Raw genomic sequence first — 21,062 nt, 5'->3', positions numbered from 1 at the left:
ACTTCCTAAGAGGCAGAGCTGGAATATATTCACTTACAATATTTCTGCTTTTTGAAACAGCAAAGTCTCATGAAATAAGCTCACTTCCAGATAGTACTGAACTTATTGGCTCCATGTATATTCAAGTATTCAACTTTTGTGCCCCTCTTGGCATTGTTTTTTCCCCAGCAAGGCCCCTGCTTTGCCCCTTTCTTATTTTGTCTTTCTTCCTCTATTCCTATAGCAGTATTTTTGAGCCTTATTTCAAGTACCTCATTTTTTAATGCTGGCAATTGTCGTCTTAAGTATATTCTGGAAGAATTTGCCTAAAAGCTTCTCATTCATTGAATTCTGGAGTATTTTGGGGGGACAAGAAAATTATCTTTAAATGTCCTTTCTATTTCTTTACTGCGCAATGTGACAGCGCAATGTTTAGTGGCTAGCCTGTGTAGCATCTGTGTAATGGGTGTGTGGTCAAAATGTTTGTGATACAGAAAGGCAGCTCCTCAAAGCTGAAGTTTCTGCCATTATTTCAATGAGAGATTGGCTCTAAATGGGATTAATGCTTCATTTATGGCAAGATTTATCTGAATATTTAGTTGTTTATATGCCTTTGAAATTAGCGATAGTCAGTTTTAAAATGTGTAGCCCATAGGATTCTCTCATGAAGCTTCAAGTGAGCATTCGACTCCAGAGCATATAGATTTAACCAGTTTTCATTTGAGTAACTGAAATCCATGGGAGTTCTGCAGCTGGGGGCTTTGGAGAGCTCCAGGAGTCTTTCACCTGTGTCTTTCAGCACTACACATCTCTTTGAATTTGTGGCCCTGAGATGCTCCTGAATGCGTTATCCATCCTCTTTAATAGGGTGTCCATGATACTACTCTGATATGTGAGATTTCTGCTCTCATATCTTTGGCTGATGAGGGATGAAGATTTCCAGGTACAGAACAGCAAGTCCCTAATGAGAGGAAAGGGCAGAAGAGCTGCTGATTTCTAACAGGCAGTTGGATGAAACCTGAAAGCGTGTCTAATTCAAGCTGTTAAAAAGAGATGTTAGAATGCTTTGAAATAATAGTGCAATCTGTATTCAGGATCATGCTTTTTAAACTAGAAAGCATTTTTTAGACAGAAAGGATATCTTATTGAAATGGACTATATTGGACTTGTAAAAACTAAGCAACTTATAAGCACCAATACTCATTATTTCAAATCAGTTTACTTCAATGTATAAACTTCAGATCTGAACCGACTCTGAGAAATTCCCCACGTGACAAATGCAGGCCCACATCTCTTTATCTGAAGGACATCAGTTGCCAGTAGCTGAATGGCTGCTCAGCTGAACGTATAAATGTGTGAGAGTTAACTCCGCTTTTGGGCTGTTCATTATGAACCAGGAGATGAAAGAAAGGAAGAAAGTTTCTGATGAAGCCTCAGAAGATGATTTTTATTCATTATCTTGATTGCTGCCTTACGGTGGGAGTTGTGCTTATGAGTGGGCACTGAAGGCCCTGTAGAAAGCAGTCCTTCTGAACCCCTGTGGAAACTCTCAATTTCCGTAGGGGGGTTATTTCCACTGTCAATTAGGTGAGCATTTCTCATCATAGTTAACTGGACCATCCCTTGCTGTTTTGATGTTCTGTGCTATGTCCAGGGCTCAGATTTTGGTGATATTCTTGCAGTAGAGAATAATTACTGTTCAAAGATAGATTTCTCTGTTAGTCCAAGTACCAACGTGAGCTTTAGCCATACAGGCTGCAACCAAGGACTTTGGAGATGTGACAGTGTGGTTTGTGTGATGGAGCATGGATAATTAGGATCAGCTTTCAAATGCTGGGTGCTTTCCTTAACCAAACTACTTGAATAGTTCACCGCACTTATTGCATTGACACCACGCCCTCATGCCGTGTAGTAAAATAATGCATTAATCCGCTTAATTATTTTATGATACTAGATTTGATCTCATTAGAGCGATCTTGAGGCAGTAATTCAAACAAATACTGAGTCTTTTGGTGTAAATGCAATTCACAATGTTTGGAGAAATTTCTCAGAGCAGTGGTTTGTGGGCAAAAGATGAGGAGTTCCAAGAGCCTGAGGGAGGAACTGAGAAAAATAAATTAGTTGTACAGTCAGAAAGCAGAGTCTATGACCTTTCTAAAACCAATCTTACAGTCAAAGACGAGATGGAGACCCGTAACACAAAGCTACCTTGGGCTCTGCCAACACATCTGCTCTGGGGAATGTTTTTCATTTTGATCAGAGGCAGCAAACTTGGACTTGGTACCATCTCCTGACTCTCACACCAGTGAAGGTAAATCAGGACTTGGACACAGGCTCAGATACAAAACAACAGATGCTTATCTCTGTTTCATAGCGCACATTGCCAGGCACTCCTCAAACTCCCCACTGCCTGTGTTTTTCCAAATCTGAGGTCACAATTTGACCTTTAAGTTGCAAATGTGTTGTGCACTTTCATTATTCCTTTTTCCTTGTGATGCTCAACAATGATTTGCAGGGAAAAAAAAGGAGTTCCTCTCTGAGGAAGTGAGGAAATACCTAAAAAGGGAAACTTAGAGCCCTGGATTTTGCCTGATGACTTTCTATGTGACCATAGTTTATCCACCAGAGTTGGTGTAATGTTATTCCTGTGGGATTAAGATGAAGCTTTGGGAATGTTAGAAATGTTACTTTGGGAACTTCAAAAGCATAAAGGAGGTGATGAAAACCGAAGAGGATAGTGGTGTTTGAAGTGACAACACATAAAAATAAAGCGGGAGGAGAGTGCTTTTGGGAGAGGTCAGATTACAAACATTTGTGCTCAGTATCCACCATGACATTTCTGGTTCCTCGCCTGTAATTCAAACCAGCCAGCCCTTACAGAGACAGACAATTGCTGGATGCCCACCAGGCACTGAGGCTTTGCTGCAGATAATTAACATCTGATGAATGAGCTGCAACTCGGGCTGGGCTGGAGCGCTGGCTTGCCAGGAGCTGTGCTGTCCCACACGCATGGTTCTGCTCTGCCCCGCGGCACATAGCCATGGGATGTTTCTGCAACAGTGCCCATGAAAGGATGTAAGGGCCATCCAATGGCTGTCTAATTGGGTTGGATGGGTGAGCAGTGTATGGTGACTGGAAAGCTAGATGAATGAGCTGCATCTCGTATGGTGCCCTCTGCAAATGGCTGGATGTGGCTCTGTTGGCTGCTGTAGCTGGGTCACATCCCTCAGAGACTGATGGCAGTGAGAGGCTGAAGCTACTCAGTGTCAGTCAGGGCTGTGTGCTTCTGAGCCTGAGGCCGCAGTGCTCACCCGAGCGAGCGGTGTTGCATGGGGCCACAGGGATGTGCCTGGGGACCAGCTCAACTGAGACGGTTCATGGTTCAGTGGGACCCAGATCCCTGATAAACTCTGCAGAGCAGAGAACTCCTTCAAACCGCATGAATGAGTTTGCTGACAACTTGCCAAAATATGCAGATCGTGGTTCTCTTACTGCACTCGATTCAATTAGGGACTTGGGGAGCCTCTGCATTTCCCCTACGAGCCCTGCAAGCTGCAGGTAACCCATGCTGCATCAAGACCAGCCGAGCTGTGGCTGTTTGGTGCTATTTGCATTACAACAGTTTTAAAATTCCCTTCCAGCAAATTGGGACCCAATTCTGTATAATAGAACTTGCAGTGTTTCTTTAACAAAGCCTGGTGCATCTCACAAAAGCTTTGCTTCACTTGTTGGGTTTTGTGGTTTTTTGTAGTTTTTCTGTTTCAATGTATTCTACTTAGTTACTCTGTTGGCTTCAAACTTGCTTAGGGCAGTAGACATAGAATGAGCAGAGAGGGACAGAAGGAAAAAATAATAAATCAAGTGCTTGTTTTCTTAAGCAGCACCAATCTGTGCCAACCTGGTTTCTAAACAGAAGCAGAAATAGAAATGCATATTTTGCTTTGAGATATCCCACAAAAATAAACCACGATACAAAGTTACCTCAAAATAGCTTGTGAACAGTAGTTTTGTGAAAGTCTCCTGACAGTGTTCCACTGATATTGAATGCTTTCAGGTTTACCCAGCCTTCTGCCTCACCCTCTGTAAATGCTGAATCACTGTGGACATCTAAAGAGATTTAGTGCAAAAATCTGTGCCTTCTGTCCAGGGACTGTCATTGTGAGATGAGCTTTGTGCATTCTCCTTTTCCTATGCAGCATCACGGTTTATAGCCTGTGACCCTTACTGATCTAAGTGCAAGAGATCTGTTCTGATTTTTGATCGATATAAATCAGGATGCCCTGCAGAAATACATAGGAATAGAGCAAAAGTGTTGCAGGAGTATGGTGTAACCGTTTTCACGCCTGTCTGTGTTTAATTATATAGACATCCTAACCTATTCCATGTCTGTTATCTGAACAAGAACTTCAGCACCCAATGTTGCAGCTGTGTTGGACAGTAGCTCGGTGCCCGCAGGGTGCTGGGTTGCTTTGTGTCCCACATAACAGGCTGTGTGTGCTTCATGCTGCTCTCCTGTGGGGCTGGCAGGTGGAAGCCTGGGGAAGCTGAGCACAGGTTTGTGGAGGCCCCTGTCAGTGCGTGAGAGCACAGCATTCAATTACTTGGATCTCATTTCTTTAATAACTTCCTGAAACAAATAGGTGCAATTTAGGTCATAGTGGGGAAAAAAAAAAAAGGTAAAGCATCTGTTTCAATGTATTATCTGGGCACAGCGAGATGCTGCTGGGAAAGCCATGGTGTGGCTTTGAGAAAGGAGCAGGGGGTGCCATTCAGCTCTGCATGAGGAGGGGTTGGATTTGTCCTCTTTAATGAAACCAAGACCTGGAGTTTTGAATCGACCCACTGTCCTGCAGAAAATCCACTATCCCGAGAGAGCCGGGCGGCTGTTTTTACAGTGCTTGTGCTTTTCTGTTCATTCACAGTTTGTTTGTTAGATGTCATTTGCATGAACAGTCAAACAGTGTTTCAATTCTGTTCCATCAACGTTTTCATGCCAAGTTTCATTCTGGCACGCAACAGTGATACGGTTGTTCTGTTACTCAGCCATTGTTAGAAGAGGCTTAGGTTAAATTCTGGAAGTTAATGAGAGAGTGGTGTGCAGCAATTTGGATTATGCGTTATGAACTAATTAAATTCTTATTTACATGCCGTGCCTACTGTCTTCTACAGAGGAGTTCTTGTTCAGTACTCACTTCACGTACAGGTGATTTACAGCGTATTTTGGCCTCACATCACAGATGTGCACCCTGTCTTCCCTGTACACAAAGAATGGGGCAAATTAATATCCCTGCCTCCCTTGACAATGTGTGAGGGTCTTTTTCCTGGGTATGTTTGTAATGCAGAATGCGTGTTCATATCTCACATCTTTACAGTCTGTGTTCAGTAATGGTTCTCGAATCTTTTAGGTATAGAAATATAATGTCAGTCTTCTCAAGTAGTATTTATATGCACAAATATGTGATATCATTTCCAGAACTACTGTTTACAAAGCAGATCAGCAGGTCAGGGTGGGCTGCTGCTCATGGCCACTGCAGTGAGGTGCTCAGGCTGTGAAACCTGGCCTCTTACCAGGCAGAACATCAGACTCCTATATTAAAAATACTGATAAAATGAATTAAAATCCACTTCAAAATGTCAGTTGAGATTGCTTAGTAAAATCAATGCTGATGTATTCAGTTTTAATTGCTTTTAGAGAGATAAAGGATGAACTGCTGGAAGTAGAGCTCACTGAAGAAACAGTACATTATTTCTTGTGTTTCTAATGAAAGTTCCTCTAAATGTTACCTATTAGACTGCAGTAAGTGATCTGTGTTCTAGGAAAAAATGAGATTTGTTTCTGTCTATGGGGCAGACCAGTTTGGTGCAATCCTTACCAAGAAGACACTTGCCCTGTAGGGAATATCTCATCTGCCACTTCGGATTTGTGAAGCCAAACCCCTGCTGTTTGGCAGAGCACATCGGTGCCAACAAACGGCCTGGTCTCATGCATCCATTCATCATGGAGTATCCAGATCGGCCCCTTTAACAGCTGATATTTACCTAGCTCACTTGTGGCTGTGTTTCCTAAGTTGTCTTCATGCATCCACATTTCATTTTGCACTGTAAATATTTACCATTCTCTTTTCAGTGTTTGTAGGGTGATCTGTAACAGTGTGTGCATTTGGTTACATAGCCCTGCTGTAAAAAATAAGTTTTTTGTTTGCTTGGTGTTTTTTAGCTTTCGTTCTGCTTGCGAAGTTTAATGTTGATTGGTTGTGACAAACCATCCAGTCAGCCCATGTGGCCAACCAGGCGTTTTGGGGGAGGTATATCCTCGTGTCAGAATGCCATTTGATGGGTCCCAGATGGAGGAGTTACAGGGTGCAGCTGAGCTCATCTAGCACATCCCTTCTGGGATACAGGCAGCCCCAGGGTCTGTCCCTCTGCCCCTGAGCCCCTTTCCCATGAGTGGTCTTACTCAGAAGGGAGCTCCGCTGGTTTGTGCTTCAGTGTGTGGGCACAGGGTCAGGGAGGCACATGGAGTAGGACAGGGCAGGCACTGGGGGTTCTCTCTCAGAGGTAGGAGTTTTGTCATGGAGTCCACCGCAATGCACTGCACATATGTATAAGTCTGTTTAGGTTGGCATTCAAATTCCCACTAACATGAAGTGTCTGATGATGTTATGTTGATTTTAAATTATTTAAAATGAATTATGGCCTGTTCAGAGGCTGGAAAATAATAAAAATAAAACTCCTTCTAGCATTGGTGGAATTTTGCCCTTTTAATGTATGATCACAAATTATCCTTGTTTTAATGACAGTATAGCAAAGGTGCTGCTTTAACATTTGCTGTCAGAGATGCTTGTTGCCAGCACTGTGGCTGAAGCTCTGCCCTCTTTTGCAGGTTAACGAAATTTACCACGATGAATCCCTGGGTGCTCACATCAACGTTGTCCTGGTGAGGATAATCCTGCTGAGCTATGGCAAGGTAAGGAGGGGTTACATTAAATGGAGGAGGTTGAGTTTGAGAACTCTGAACTTGATTCATTGTGTACGAATGCAAAGAACGTTTATCTTTATAGGCATTTCCTTACAATTTGAACTTCACGCTGGGAAAATAACCACAATTTGTTCTGTGTTTTCCCTGTGTCATTTTAACTTGCTGCTTAGCTCTGGCAGTCTGTCTTTTTAGACTTGTTTGAAATGATCCATAGAATGTTACAGACATTGTGGTTCCTTTGAAAGATGTGAAGGTTTGTGGCAGAGCAGCAAATAAGTATCGGTGAACACTTGCAGGATCAGTTCTGCAGGATGCTCGCTTCACTTTGTGCTTAACATGGGTTAGACTACATGTGCTTAAAGTTAAGAGACAGGGGCCACAAGGCAGGAGCTCTGCAGATTGAGTCTGTTATCAAGAATTCCAAGTGCTTTCTTGCCATTTCTGAGGGAGGGATTGATCCACTGGCAAAACTCGCTTAAAGAGGAATGAAATGCTACTTGGCTACCAGAAGTTTTAACCTGCTCAGTACCGATGTCCTGTGCGGGCTAAAGCAACTTCAGATTCCACGGTAGCTGGAAGAGGATGTTTGAAGTATGCTGGTAAACTTCTTGTTTAAGGGCTGCACATTCAGCTGCTCAAAGGAGAACGTTAAAATCTAATATTTTTTTTCTGTGATGGAGGTTGCTGGTATTTGCATGCTCATGTAATAAACCTGGGGGCTGGAAGACTCCATGTGTATTCATGCAAGTTGCTGAAAGTCAGATCCAGCTGAGTGTCAGTGGTGAGGCTCTTCTGACAGTCACCACTTACCCCGTTCAACTAAACATGCCAATCCATCTCTGCTCTTCTTGCAGAGATAGACAGCGATGTCAGTAAGTGTTTTGGGTAAGGTCACTCAGCTGTGTGTCCTAAAATCAAAGGCAAAAGAGGTCACATTTTCTGTTTTGTGATCTAATGTTTGTGGTGTTTGATTACATTAAATTATGAAATAAATGAAACATCCTCATGATTGCTGTAATGACAGCAATTCGAGGGATTGCAGATCAACTAATAATTCTCAAAAATACCTCATTGCAGCAGTGTTAAAAGTCAGTGGAATTACAACATGGACTGGCTGCTTCTTTGCAGTCCTTATTTCATAAGTATTTCATAGTTGCTGTTCATGTCCATATTGAGCTCAGTCTGCATTGGCAGTAGTGTGAACTCAGCTTCTGCTGCATTTTCTGATGGAAGATCAGAAATAGAGCACTATCGATAGGTAATTTGAAAGTTATTGGTCTCGCATTAGTTAGTCTGCTTCACATGGTGGAGTTGGTGAAGCAGGGGCACCTTCCCTTCCTGCTGGCCACATCACTGAGTAGCTGCAGGTAGCACTATATGGTCTGCTTATGGATCTTCCATTAATGGGTTCTAGACCCATAATCCATAGCAGACAGTGTTTTAGTTGTCCTGCAGGATTCAGCAGGACACAATTCCTAATAAGTTAACCCAGATAACCACGAAGAAAATTTCTCGTGCTCAGAGGGAAAAGTTGGATAGTTCTTACTTTCTGAACCTGTTACTGAGTAATTAGAACAAAGCCTTCAAGATGTTATTAGCCTGTTAAAACACACAGACATTAACATTTTTCTGAAATATATATTTGATGCATGTAGTAAAAGGAATGGTGTGTGGACAAGTAAGGGCGGTGCATGTGTAAAGCAGCCTGCTTGGCTTTGCAAGATGAAGATATTATCCCAGTCTTGCTTGAACAAGCATTTATTTTCCAAGCATGTAGCAGATATCTCCAGGTTCTCTCACTTTATTGAATGCAATTTATATATATTATCAAGGGTGCCATTTAAATAATCATAATAATTACATTATGGTTCTGTAACTGATGAAGTATGTACCATCAGTGTCAGATTTCTGACAGCACTCTGAGCTATTGCCAATTCTCAACCCCTGAGCAGCCTTTTACTGCATTGTGGTTGGGTTTTTTGTGTATGGTTTTTGTGTTGGTTTTTTTGAAGAAGAAGATGATGATTATATTATTTTATACAATGTCATCTTTTGATAAGAATAATGTGGACAATACTTGAGTTGCATAGCAACCAGCCTTTCTGTGGCTCTTGCTAGGAGGTACTCCATTTCTTGAAGCGTACTTCTTAATATTTCCAACCAAACAGAACTGTACGTTCAAAAGTTTCAGTAGTTTTATTAGATGCATTAATTGCCTTGCTAAGGTGAAAAAATAGGTGTTCCCTGGTGACAAAATGGTCAAGTTGTTCCATGGGCAAGTTCAGTAAGATCTGACACCATTTTACAGAAGTATAATTTGTGTTTCTTATCACTTCTGGACAGAGGCTGAAGCTGCAGCAGGTTGAGACCATTGGCACAGAATGACATGCAGAGGCACTGGGACAGCTCTCACATCCTGCTCTGTACCTGTGGTAGATCCGGGAGCTACTGTGCACTGCTCTGCACTTTCTTTATACTGACCTCCTGAAGCTTTGGGGTGGGATGCTGCAAATCAGTAAACAGGGCACATGCTGTGCATTGTTCTTCAAAGGGGAAAACAAAGAGCCGGCTTATTTCTTCCTTTTTGACTTCAGTAATAGGTAGATGCGTTCCAAATTTTGGAAAGCGCAGCATCATGTGAGAAGAATATTATTCAATGTTTTAGCAACTTCTTCCATTAAGATCTATTTTGACTGTAACTGTTCTGTAGTCCAGTGAGCTCTACAGCATGCGGGGGAATAGCCAAAGAACCACAGTCACCGAGTGCGGAGGAGGTGGCAAGAGATGAGCTGAGAATGGACTTGGAAGCTCCGACTGGCTATTATAAAATTTGTTTTGAAACTTTTAAACCCTGAGCACTGCATAAAATCCTCTCATCGCCTCTTTGAGGTGGATGAATAAAGATTATTTTTCCCACTTTACAGCTAAAATAACAAAGATGCTGAGCGTTATTCTGGAGGCCACACGGAAGGTCACTGGCAGTCTGGGGATAAGAGCTCATAAATTCCTGGCTCCAGCCCCACGCTCTCTCCATCCACAATGGTGACTTTGTGTGCAGATGAACCACCCTTAGACAGCAGCAGAGAATAGCACACATTCGCTGCAAAGGGAGTGATTAAGGCAGTTATTACAGGAAAAAAATGTCATTAAGGCTTTCACAGGAACTGCATGAATTTCAATAAATGCAGCTACCTGAGGATTTATGAGAGTTATTCCTTGGGAAATCTGAATATGACTGTGCAGGGCACCTCTGAGCTCACCTCTGGAGCAGCACACATAGCTCTGGTCACTGGGACGAGTACTGGCACAGCATGGGACAGGCTGGGCTGGAAACCTGGGAGAAGGATCCCCATTAGCCTCAGATCAGCACTGGCAACAGAGCAGTGGTTGTTGGCTGTGTGAACATGGTCATGTTGAAGAGGAACCTGACCACCAGGGCAGAGAGACTTTGAGAAAGATGAGTGGAGGGAAACAAAACCAAATGGTTTTAAGTTGGCGAGTCAGTAGGAGCATCATGTGAGATGGTTTTCTGTAATCTCATTGGGCAGGACTATTAAGTGAGAAGGGTTTTTCAATCGTGTGTCTGAATTATTCAGAGCTCCCGCTGCCTTCATCTGGGACAGGAGTTTCCCTTGGATCTTTTCACAAAAAGGTGTCCTCTCTCTCTGCCATCTGACCTTTATGTGGCTATGCTCAGTGCGAGCAGGCAAGATGCTCTTGGTTCAGCCAGGCTGGAAAGCAGCAGTTCAGCCTGAGCCAGGCTTATCTCTATGTTTCCCAGAGGGTGGCACAGGTGGTGCAGCTGGGATGGAAGGACAAGCCAGCTCTGTAACTTAACTCAGGTCTTTGACTTCACTATTCTTCAACTGACATGGGCTGGAAAGGCTCAGAGCTCCCCTCCTTCCTGCTTGAACTTGAGGTGAAGGCTCAGTCTGAGAGCAGTTGTGCCCAGCAAGGCACCAGATTTGATAACTGTAGTCACAGAGCAGCTGAGCCTGAAGGGGTCCCTCTGGGCTTAGTGTAGTCCAAAACCACTGCTCAGAGCAGGGTCTCTTGGAGCAGCAGGGTTGTGAGTTGTTGGTTGAGTTTTTGATATCTCCAGGTGCAGAAAATCCTTAGAGTCTGAAGAACTGATGGATGCTTGCTGGTTGAGAATGATAACCCATTTATGTGTGTTTTCTTGAATGGTATTTATTATGTAAATTGTGGAACACCTGGCAGTGTCAGCAGGAATCAAGCCTTGAAATTGCAGTATGCTCTACAAACAAGGAAGAAGATGGAGTTCTTGTCCCAGTCTCTGGCCATCTCCAGTAACTGAATCTGCACGGGCTTAGTGGCAAGGCAAGAACTTCCATGTTATTTACGAGTTTGGCTGCTGTTCTTATTTTTGCATTGTTTTTATTAGTGTGGGGATGAAGATGAGAGAAAATACTGCCCCTCTTAATTTTATCTGTGGGAATTGATGGATTGCCTTATTTAGATACTAGACACATAGCTTATAATTTCCTAGAGTGATTTGTTGGAACCTTGAAGGGTGTAAAGTTGGCTGATAGCATAAATAGTACTTTGTATTCCTGATCTGCTTCCATTTATTCAGAATTAGAGACTGAAAAATGTTTACAAACTGCTGCCATAAGAAAGCTTTACAAGTCCTTTGAATGCAAAATGACAGTTTGCTGAATGAGCTACTTTTGTTAGTTTGGTTACCATGGACACGAGATAATTCTTTTTATTTATTTTTTTTTGCTTGTCTTGTTCAGGGTAAGAGAAGAATATAAAAGATGTAATCCAATAAACAATGAACGATAGAAGTGCCAAGTAGAAGGAATGTAAGTGGTATGTTCTGCAGGGATGTTAAACGTTTGAGAAGGGAAAGTCATACTTTAAATTGTCTCCCAAGAACGCTCCAACTTTTCTGCCATAGCTTGGATCAATATGACAAGATCATAAGGATATTTCTGCTCCTTCTGGAGCTGCTGAGGAGCTGCAGAGTCCTCTTCGTTGGTTCTCTTGGAGCACCACCTAATGGATGAGCAGGGGAAGGTGCTTTTCCAGCAAGCTTCTGACCTGTTCTTGTGTCCTTGTTAGCAAGCACCCACTCATCAACACCACTGCAAGGCTGTACTCAGCTGTTGAATGGCAGATAAATAAAGAACAGAAAAGAAAAGAAGGCTCTAGAAAAGTTTGAGTAGAATATAGACTAAATTTGCAGTTTTCTTTGGTGAAAGCCTTGTGTTTAAAATTCTTAAAGAATTATTATTTGATGTCTTTCTCAGTTTCTGAATTCCTCCCAAATGTATTTGAAGGGCTTTGCAGTACAGATTGACTTGTTCTTTGGTGTCTTAATAACAGAGAACTGAACATCACACTGATAACACCCTGAAGGACAAGGCAAATAGCAAAGAAGGCTCAAAGACATCTGGATCTATGTAGTAATGACTTTAGAATCATTTCTTATTGCCCTTCTTTGACTCCTTGTACTAATGGCTTCTGCAACTCGTTCCTCTTCTACTTGTGGTTATTTCCTGCCATCTCTCTCTAAAAGAAAGGGGAGTAGGAAAGATGTGAATCCAGAATCAGAAAAGAAGGCAACTGGAAGGCATCAGCAGATGTTGGGTTTTTGAGAGCAAGGGTCCTGGCTGTCTTTCTAGGGCAGACTGTCCTCACAGCCCTCTGTGGTGTCTCCCCACATGGTGCTCCCAGCCAAGGCCTTGCCATTTCTCATCAAACACGTCTATCTGTTTCCACCAGCAGCTCTCTGAAATGCCTGTGCATCTTTTGCTTTTCTTGCAGTAAGAAGGAAAGTTTCTCTTTCCACTGGCAGCTTTCCTGCTGATCAGCTGAGTAATGCTCTCCATAGGCCTGCTGTCCTCTTTGGAAAGATGTCCTTCCCGGCCAGCTGTGGGCTCGTGTGTTCCTGGCAGTGCAGGCCCACTGTGGGCCAACAGTAACACCTTCAGCTCCTCTGCACAGCCAGCTGTGCCTTGTCCCATGGTTTCCTACACACCTTTCTTGCAGGACAGCTGCACTTATCTCTGAAGGCAGGGAGACTGAGCAAGAGAAAAATATTAATGTGGAGCCACATCTGTCTCAGGAAATCTCTGATCCAAAAACCACTGGACAATTGGAGGTTATATGGGGGAAGTACCAAACTATGCCTGGGTCCTGTATGTATCCTGCCATCTGCCATCAGGAGAGGGCATGGCTTCCATGGGCCTTGGACCTGAATCTGTGTAACTGTGAAACACAGTGGGGATTAATTAGATCCTAAATCAGTGTTTCCTCACCTATACAATATTTCCTACTCTGGGATCACACCAATTCCAAATGAAATGTGACTCAAGACAGTGCAGGGAGATTCAACTACAAACAGTGATATTCCACTTATCCATTGCCATCAGCTGCTAGTGTTGGATAAAAGAATAGTGAACTGTTGTTTATTTGGGAATTCATGAGCATGGGAAGATCCCTCTATGTGCCAAGGTTACTGTTAGTACTGCTGGAGCCATTCTCATTTGGAAGTCTTTGGCAAATTGCAGAAAGTAGGAATTCAGGTGAAAATTTGCTAGCAACTGAGCAAATTCCTCTTTTTAGGCATCTATATTACAGTGAAGAGAGACTGAAGATCAGTGAAGAAATGATATTAATGCCCAGTGGACTTGAGTACCTTTTGTACAGCAGGTACAACTGAGTTTCTCTTGTTAGTTTTTTGGCAGCACCTCATACTGATGTTGGACCAAGACTTGCTGATCGTATCTGTAGCACATAAATACCTACAAGAATGGATTTCCTATTGGATGCCTCATTTCCTAGTTTAAAGTAGGCAAGTCAATTTTACACATGCCACATTTCTAATGTAGAAATCGTGTCATTGGAAAAGAAGTGGGGCTGTCAGCTGAAATACATTTACAGAACTGTGTGTTCTGTTTCCCTTTTTATGCTGGAGGGTTTTCCTTCAGTTTGCTTGGTGTGTTAGTTGCAACAGCGACAAAAAAAGGCACAATTTTTGATGTTAGCCAGTCGCTTCTCCTTTCATTTGCTGGAAGAGAAACTTTAGTATCTCTGTTGTTGTAAATAGGCATTGAGATGCTCTTGGCCTAAGGTAGTGATTTTGCTCTCCAGAGTGGGCTTCTGTATACAAAGAAAATTGTTGTCAACTTATGTCAAATGCCAACACAGTGCCCATCTAGCAGGCTGATCTGGTCTCTAGCAGACTGTCTTCATCAGGAGAGGGCTCAAGAAGTCCTACTTGTTAGATCATACCAGTTTTGTGTTTGTACTGGGATTGATTGGCAAAGGTTGCTGTTTAGGGTAGGGAGGAGATGACTCAAGACAGAAGAAAACTGTAAAGTGGTTATTCAGAAATTACTGCCTTTTTATACTCCTCGCTTGTTTGCTGATCATGCAGAGGTTTCTTTGTAAGTATTGAGATAACCTCAAACAAAGCACATGTTGATAATTTATACTTTTGTTTATTGTCTGATAAGCCTTATGAAATGAAAATACTTTCATTTTGTAGAAGGTATAGATCATTGTGAGACAGAGAATTACAGTTCACTTTATAAATGATTTCTCAATCATACACATGGCTTACATTTTTTCAGATTCACATTACAATGCTCTGTGCTTTTTGAATCTTGTAGTAAGATTTCTCACTGGGTTTCCTAATGGGAAAGATTTCTCTTCCGAAGCTTAGCAGAAATGAGATCAAGGTGGAGATGTTAATTCTTTTTCATTTAACCCACTGGTAGGTGCTTCCCCAGCCCTCACTGTCGGTCACACTTAGTTTAGCTGAACTGGGTTTCCCTGGAAGAGCCAGGACTTTGCCTTGTGTCAGTCGCTCAGAGTTTGTTCATGTCTGTTCTAAAAAACATATGAAGATGCAGTGAAGGCGTTGCTACTCTCTCACCATTTCAACATGGTTATTATTCTGTTTCCAAGGGAATTATGGCTGGAAGCAGCATGATCCAGCCTGGGATTATATTACAACCTTTCATTCCAAAGTGGTATCAGAATCCAAACTGTACCTCTGTTTGCTTTATTAATTTGTTTTTCTGAACATTTGCAGAACTGTAATATCCCATTTTTGCCAAAGTCAGACCTCAGTTTGGCAGGCCTTTCTTTTATCAACTCCAGTTGTTCTTCCACAACCCTTGGAGGATTTTCTTTTTCATGCAGTCAATACTGTGTGTACTCCATCTCGCATTCAATTAGAGGGCATGTCAAACACATTTGTATTTAAACAGGAACTACGTTACTTTTCTCTTATTTCTGGCCCTGGCTATTTTTGCTGTAAACTATGTATCTGAGAATTAGAAATGCTTACAGTACAGTATGGTGTCTACATTGTAGTGGTTTGTGTTATGATTACAGTGTTGTCATGGTAATGTGATTTTTTGTAAATGAAAAGCCAGGGTTTGCATATGTAGTTCTTACAAGTCCTGGAAGGCCTGGAATGGGTCAATTAGTCATATGTTTTATAGCATCCCACATACAGTGTACTTTAAGTCTTAGTGCACAGCGTTAACAAGAGATAGCTGGAAATTTTAAAGTACTATTTAGGAGGGTGGGGGGAGGAAGAAAGAAGGTAAATGCAGTAGGTGGATTTCAAAACACCTCTTTCTTTCTCATTTGAGGGAATTGTCCTTTCCACTCACCTAACACATATCAGCGCATTCAAGTCAGCCAAGTCATGGCAGCGCAACAGTGACGTAATGTGTGGCTTATAGGCAGAATAAAGGTGTACCAGATTGGGGAGACTGAGTCTACTTTGTGAATCATTGTGGAATACAGAATGGGTTAAAAAAAAATGTGCTTTAAAATACAGTCTTTGGGAACATCTGTTTCTCAAAGTTATGACTCAAGTACAGCTGGACAAAGTACACTCAGTGTTTGCTCTCAGTAGAGCATCCAGTGGTGTTCAGAACTCTTGAGTGCTTGGCAGAAGTGGCTGATGAGCCAAGGCTGGGTGCTTGCAGTCTGCCCTTGCTACAGCTGCTGGGCTCTGCCATCCCTGTGCTGGGCTCGGCTCTGCTGGCCCAACATCCCTGCTGATCTGGTAGGGATCCCATTGTGCTAGGTTGGAAACAGCATATCCAGACTTGAAGTGGTATCAGCTGGTGCCAGGATGGCATAGAGTTTTTAATGCACATTACACAATGCAATATTGAAAATACCTATTGTTTTTTTCATCTCGTTGTGTATTACACCTTACGGAAATGTCACAGAAATCATTTTCAATCTAACTGTGAATGTTAACTATTTTCTTATTTCTTGTCCCAATAAAATTTGTATGTAGAGCATAATCATCTCTTTATTTAGAGTTTTAATGGAAGTGGAAAATTTGTTCAAGTGCTTGAACAGGCTGGGGAAGAATTGCCCCAGCTCAGTGAATAATTATTGCTGTCTTTTCTTCTGGGCATGCTCAGTCCATGAGTCTGATAGAGATTGGGAACCCTTCTCAAAGCCTGGAGAACGTGTGTCGTTGGGCGTACTTGCAACAGAAGCCAGACACTGGGCATGCAGAGTATCACGATCACGCGATCTTCCTCACAAGGCAGGATTTTGGTCCGTCTGGCATGCAGGGTAAGACATGCATTGGGTTTTGCTTGGTGAATGGCAGGACTTCTGGGCAGCGTTTGTGTTTATCACTGTGCAAAGCTGATCATGCAGTTTGTGTATACTTTGCTTAGTTTTGTTCAACACTTTCTTTCCCCAAATGCTCTGCATATGGCTGTGTTCAGTTGTAACTGTTTCATGTATTGCATCCTTTCTAACTGATGGGTTTACTTATTGGATCATTTCTTTGCTCTAGCTGAAGCCAAGCAAATGAGATCCTTATGTAAACAACCCTGCTCAAAGATAAGGAATAGATTTAGTGTATGCAAAGTTGTTGCAGTAAAGATTGCCAAGAAATGCTGTTACTAAAAGGACTAGAAGAGTAGGACCAAGTGTTGTGTGCTTTTTCCTTTCCTTCATGGTTCTCCTTCTTTGTGAGATCAGGTTTGTTCACTGGAGGAGATAAATCTGTTCATTTTGGGTTGGTCAGATCTGCTGTCAGCAGAGGGCTGGGGCTTTGCTCGTCTGTTCCTGAGGGCTGTAAATGCACCAAGCTCATGAGCTGCAGCACAGCAGTGCGTGGTGACCCTTTCCTCTGTTGCATTGTGTACTCGGAGAAGGCAAATGCAGAATGGTCCTAGATGTGATAACAGCCTTCTGATGGAGCTGGGAATATAGTTTTAGTTGGTTAACAGGGTGATCTCATCCGTTACATAGATGAGAGAGTGCATTATTAAGCGTTTGTAGACAGAGGTCTCTGTTCATCTGAGAGGACCACCTCAACTGTATTTATGTCACAAAGGGGAAAGCAGTGTTTTCCTGGAGCTTCACATCACCTTTCCATACTTGTTCCTTTTCTGAAACATGGTGTTTCTTACAGGTTATGCTCCAGTCACTGGAATGTGTCATCCTGTTCGAAGCTGCACTCTCAATCATGAAGATGGTTTTTCATCTGCATTCGTGGTGGCTCATGAAACTGGACATGTGTGAGTAGAGCCGTGGACATCCCGTGTCTCACCTTGTAGTGTCTTTGATACTGAGAGAGAGCTGTGACTTTGGGAAGATGAAGTCTGTGTTAAGAAATCATGTCCAGGATTAGCTCTGGCTTCAGATCTCAGCTCTGTCAAGTCTTTATTTATGATCTTAAGTTTCATATTTAAGTATTTTTCAAATGGAAAAAAGAACTAATACCAAAATACCTCCCAGGACTGCTGTGAAACCAGACTGAGTGATGCTTTATAGTCTCCTGGTGAAAATGTAAAACACTCATTGGGATGAAATGTGAATTCTTTAAGTTAATGGAATACATGATTCTCAAGCACAGTCCATATTAATTCAACACATCCTGTATGCTACTGCTGGTAAAGGAGAAAATATTGCATAGAAAAAAAATGCTAACCACTGAAATTGTAAAATTTATAAAAATATAAGAACGTGATCATTTTATTGATGTAGCTGTGGTTTGGTCTCTCTCAGAGTATTTCAGTTCTGCTGTTTGTAGACAGCACCCACTGACTGCCCATTTTCTCTCAAGAACAACACTTCCCAGGGGGCTTTTTCTATTATACTTCCCCTGAGAAAGCCTTCATGTCCTATTCTGTCTGTTGTATCAGAAATTATGGAGGGCTTTAAAAATCACCAAAATCACCAAAGTTCATTGAATCTCACTGTAAATGTATCTAAATTAGACAGGGGCATGGAATCTATGCCCTTCTGGTATTTGATTCCAGAATTTTTGAATTAGGACTGTAAAGAGAATATTGAGCTTTAGGAGAGAGATCACTTGAGATTGTTTGTGATCCCTGAAATCACATTCAGCCCTAATCTGCTAATTTGGCCTCGGTTACACACACAGTGTTGACATTAATCAAACAGTGTGCACAGAAAAACACAATCCAAGATGCACAATGTGGAACTGCTGGAGTGGGCAGTAGCAGCAGCTGGTGTGACCAAGTTGCAGTGTGGTTTTTTCCCCAATTGGCTACAATTGTAGATTAATTCAAATTAAGCAACTTCTAAATGGTTCCAGGCAGGAGTATGAGTAAATTTCATGTAATACTCCTGGAGAGGATACCAGATCCTTAATCCAGAAATAGATTAATTCAGCCATAGTTATTCCGAAATGTATACGTACACAGAAGTCTAAAGATGGCATTTGCAGTCTGTTTCCAAAGTGGATGTTGAGTTGTGCCATGAAAGTACTCTTAAGAGCCGGTACCTGGGCTGTGGGGTATAACAGTGTGACTGTGCTCACCCATTGGCAGCATTTGGGATACAAGAATGTTTGGTCACTTGGAGTTCGTCTTCAGTGTGACTGTACTTGCTCTCTCCTGTGCTGGGGCAGTTTAGGCATGGAGCATGATGGCCAGGGCAACCGCTGTGGGGATGAGGTCCGCCTGGGGAGCATCATGGCCCCGCTGGTCCAGGCTGCCTTCCACCGCTACCATTGGTCCCGCTGCAGCCAGCAGGAGCTGAATCGATACCTCCAGTGAGTAGCTGCTCAGCAGCCTCTCTTCTTTGATTAGGAAACATCTAGGTACAATTTTGCTTTTAGCATTTGTGCTTTATTTTTTTATTAGTTACTTGAATGGGGTTGAATAAAACAGAGAAACCCACCCCCAGCCTACCGGGAACCAGATGGCTCCCATAGATCGCAAATAATAAAGCAAATTGTCAGTGAGTTTGATTTCAGTTCATCTTGAGAAGCTCTCAGTTCATTTAGTTTACATCTGTATTCATTTCTAGAAAGTTAATAGCGTGTGGGAGACACCGGTACCCACCTCCTTGCTGACCTTCCTGCCTCCCTCACATAAGCTCTTGCTGCAGGAATGCCTGTGCTATCTACCTTACAGATACCAGATTCGGCTTCAAGAGCTGTTGGTTGCTTATGATAAAGTCAATGATGAGATGGTGCTCTTTAAAAATGAAATTCTGCCCTTTGAAAGTTCTTAGAGGTCTTCCGGTTTCTAAAGAAAGAACATGATTCTGGAATGAATTTTTTTGGTGGTCCTCCTGTCTGTTAAATAACTTGGAGACAATTTGGAGATACTGCCTACTGTGCTTTGATTCTTGGTCTCATGTGGATCCTTCCTTTGGTTCCTTTTTCATTGGGAATCTGGGAACCAACAGGAATTTACCTGCAAGTGATGTGGAAGTTACAATGGAAAGATTTCCAGACCTTCTCCTACCCCTCCTCCTCCTCTCCCCTCCCACAAACAAACAAGAAACCAATTACAAAACAAAAAAACAAGATATAATGTGTTAGAGGTGGATACAACATGCTAAAGTTTACGTGAGCATAATTGCAATATTAGATAGTCTTCATGACCAGAGTCTGAGAAATAGTAGGTTCTATTTTGTTTGGAGTCAGAAGGTACCGAAACCACAAACACTCTGCGAGTCTCACAGCCCCATCTGTTACTGTAATTTTTGCCTGTTGCAGTTCCTATGATTGTCTGCGCGATGATCCCTTCGAACATGACTGGCCTTCCCTTCCACAGCTGCCAGGAATTCACTACTCCATGAATGAGCAGTGCCGTTTTGATTTTGGTTTGGGCTACATGATGTGCACAGCTGTGAGTACTTAAGTTCAGCCTCTGCTCTTTCTCATCCAGGAGTGTTGTAAGTGTCTCTGAAATGTCCTGACCAGGGACAGCACAGCAAAGCCCATGAGGAAGGATGGTGTGCCCACTTAGCTGTGAGTGAGAAATAACAACTTAATGCTGACAAATATTTTAAGAACCTCTGTGCTTTCTTTATAAAACTGAAAATGGCCTTGCTGTAGTTTCATGACCAGTTCTAGACTGGAAGCAAGCAAGCTTGCTGTACTGTGGAGCCTCCTATTGCTGGCAGCTAGTTATTTTGTTACAGATTTCCCACCCCAATGAGAAGGGGATGGATTTGATGTCACATCTTGTAGTACTAACACAGGGCAGTGAGCTTTCATGTTCCAGTTTGGTGGAAAGCATGATGCATTTTGATGCCTAGCATGTGAAAATAAGCGTGACGGCAAAGAGAACAACTTGCAAGGACTCCTGATGCCATGGCTGGCTCTATTGTACTGGGAAAACAAGAGACAAAGCCCAAATTTATATAAGCAAGGCAAGACTGGTGCTATTTGCAGTGCCTCACCCTCTGCAGCAGGGCTGTGCCTCCCACCTCCGGCTCCTCAAGCGGGACACAAACATTAAATGGAACGACATGTTTTCAGCTGGTGTGGCAGCTGCTAACACAGAACATTGCTGCCTTCATTCCCATCTGCAGGATTATGTGTGCCGAGCAGTGTCTCCAGATAATGGATGAAAACCTTTTAAGCATCAGCTGTAGTTTTGTGTTTTGACACGTTCTCACTGATGCTGCCTCAGAGGAATGTCCCTGCCAAAGAGGGTCTTTCCTTATGGCTGTTCTCTGGAGCCTGGGAGGCTTTCTGTTCTTTGTTCAGAGCAGCCAAGAGCACGTCCAGACATTATGGTCTATTATATTTTGTGGTGGGTGGCTCTCATTCTCTGCATTACTAGCACTTGTAGTGTAGGTGAAATGATGAGTT

General features: G+C 42.5%; 1 protein-coding gene across 2 annotated transcripts in view; it reads left to right on the top strand.

Annotated features, from left to right (window-relative positions):
* The window catches only part of ADAMTS2 (ADAM metallopeptidase with thrombospondin type 1 motif 2), a 165,211-nt gene that overhangs the window by 115,821 nt on the left and 28,328 nt on the right, over positions 1-21,062 (top strand). For both annotated transcript variants that reach the window (XM_015875604.2, XM_032447505.1), the window contains 5 exons: positions 6,863-6,946; positions 16,387-16,543; positions 17,397-17,502; positions 18,861-19,004; positions 19,959-20,091. In XM_015875604.2, coding sequence (XP_015731090.2) covers positions 6,863-6,946; positions 16,387-16,543; positions 17,397-17,502; positions 18,861-19,004; positions 19,959-20,091 — 624 coding nt within the window. The remainder of the gene's footprint in view (positions 1-6,862; positions 6,947-16,386; positions 16,544-17,396; positions 17,503-18,860; positions 19,005-19,958; positions 20,092-21,062) is intronic.

The sequence above is a fragment of the Coturnix japonica genome, chromosome 13 (genome assembly GCF_001577835.2).
Source record: "Coturnix japonica isolate 7356 chromosome 13, Coturnix japonica 2.1, whole genome shotgun sequence".
Lineage (NCBI taxonomy): Eukaryota > Metazoa > Chordata > Aves > Galliformes > Phasianidae > Coturnix > Coturnix japonica.
The sequence above is the reverse complement of the archived record's forward strand: the minus strand, read 5'-3'. Positions and strand labels throughout refer to the sequence as shown.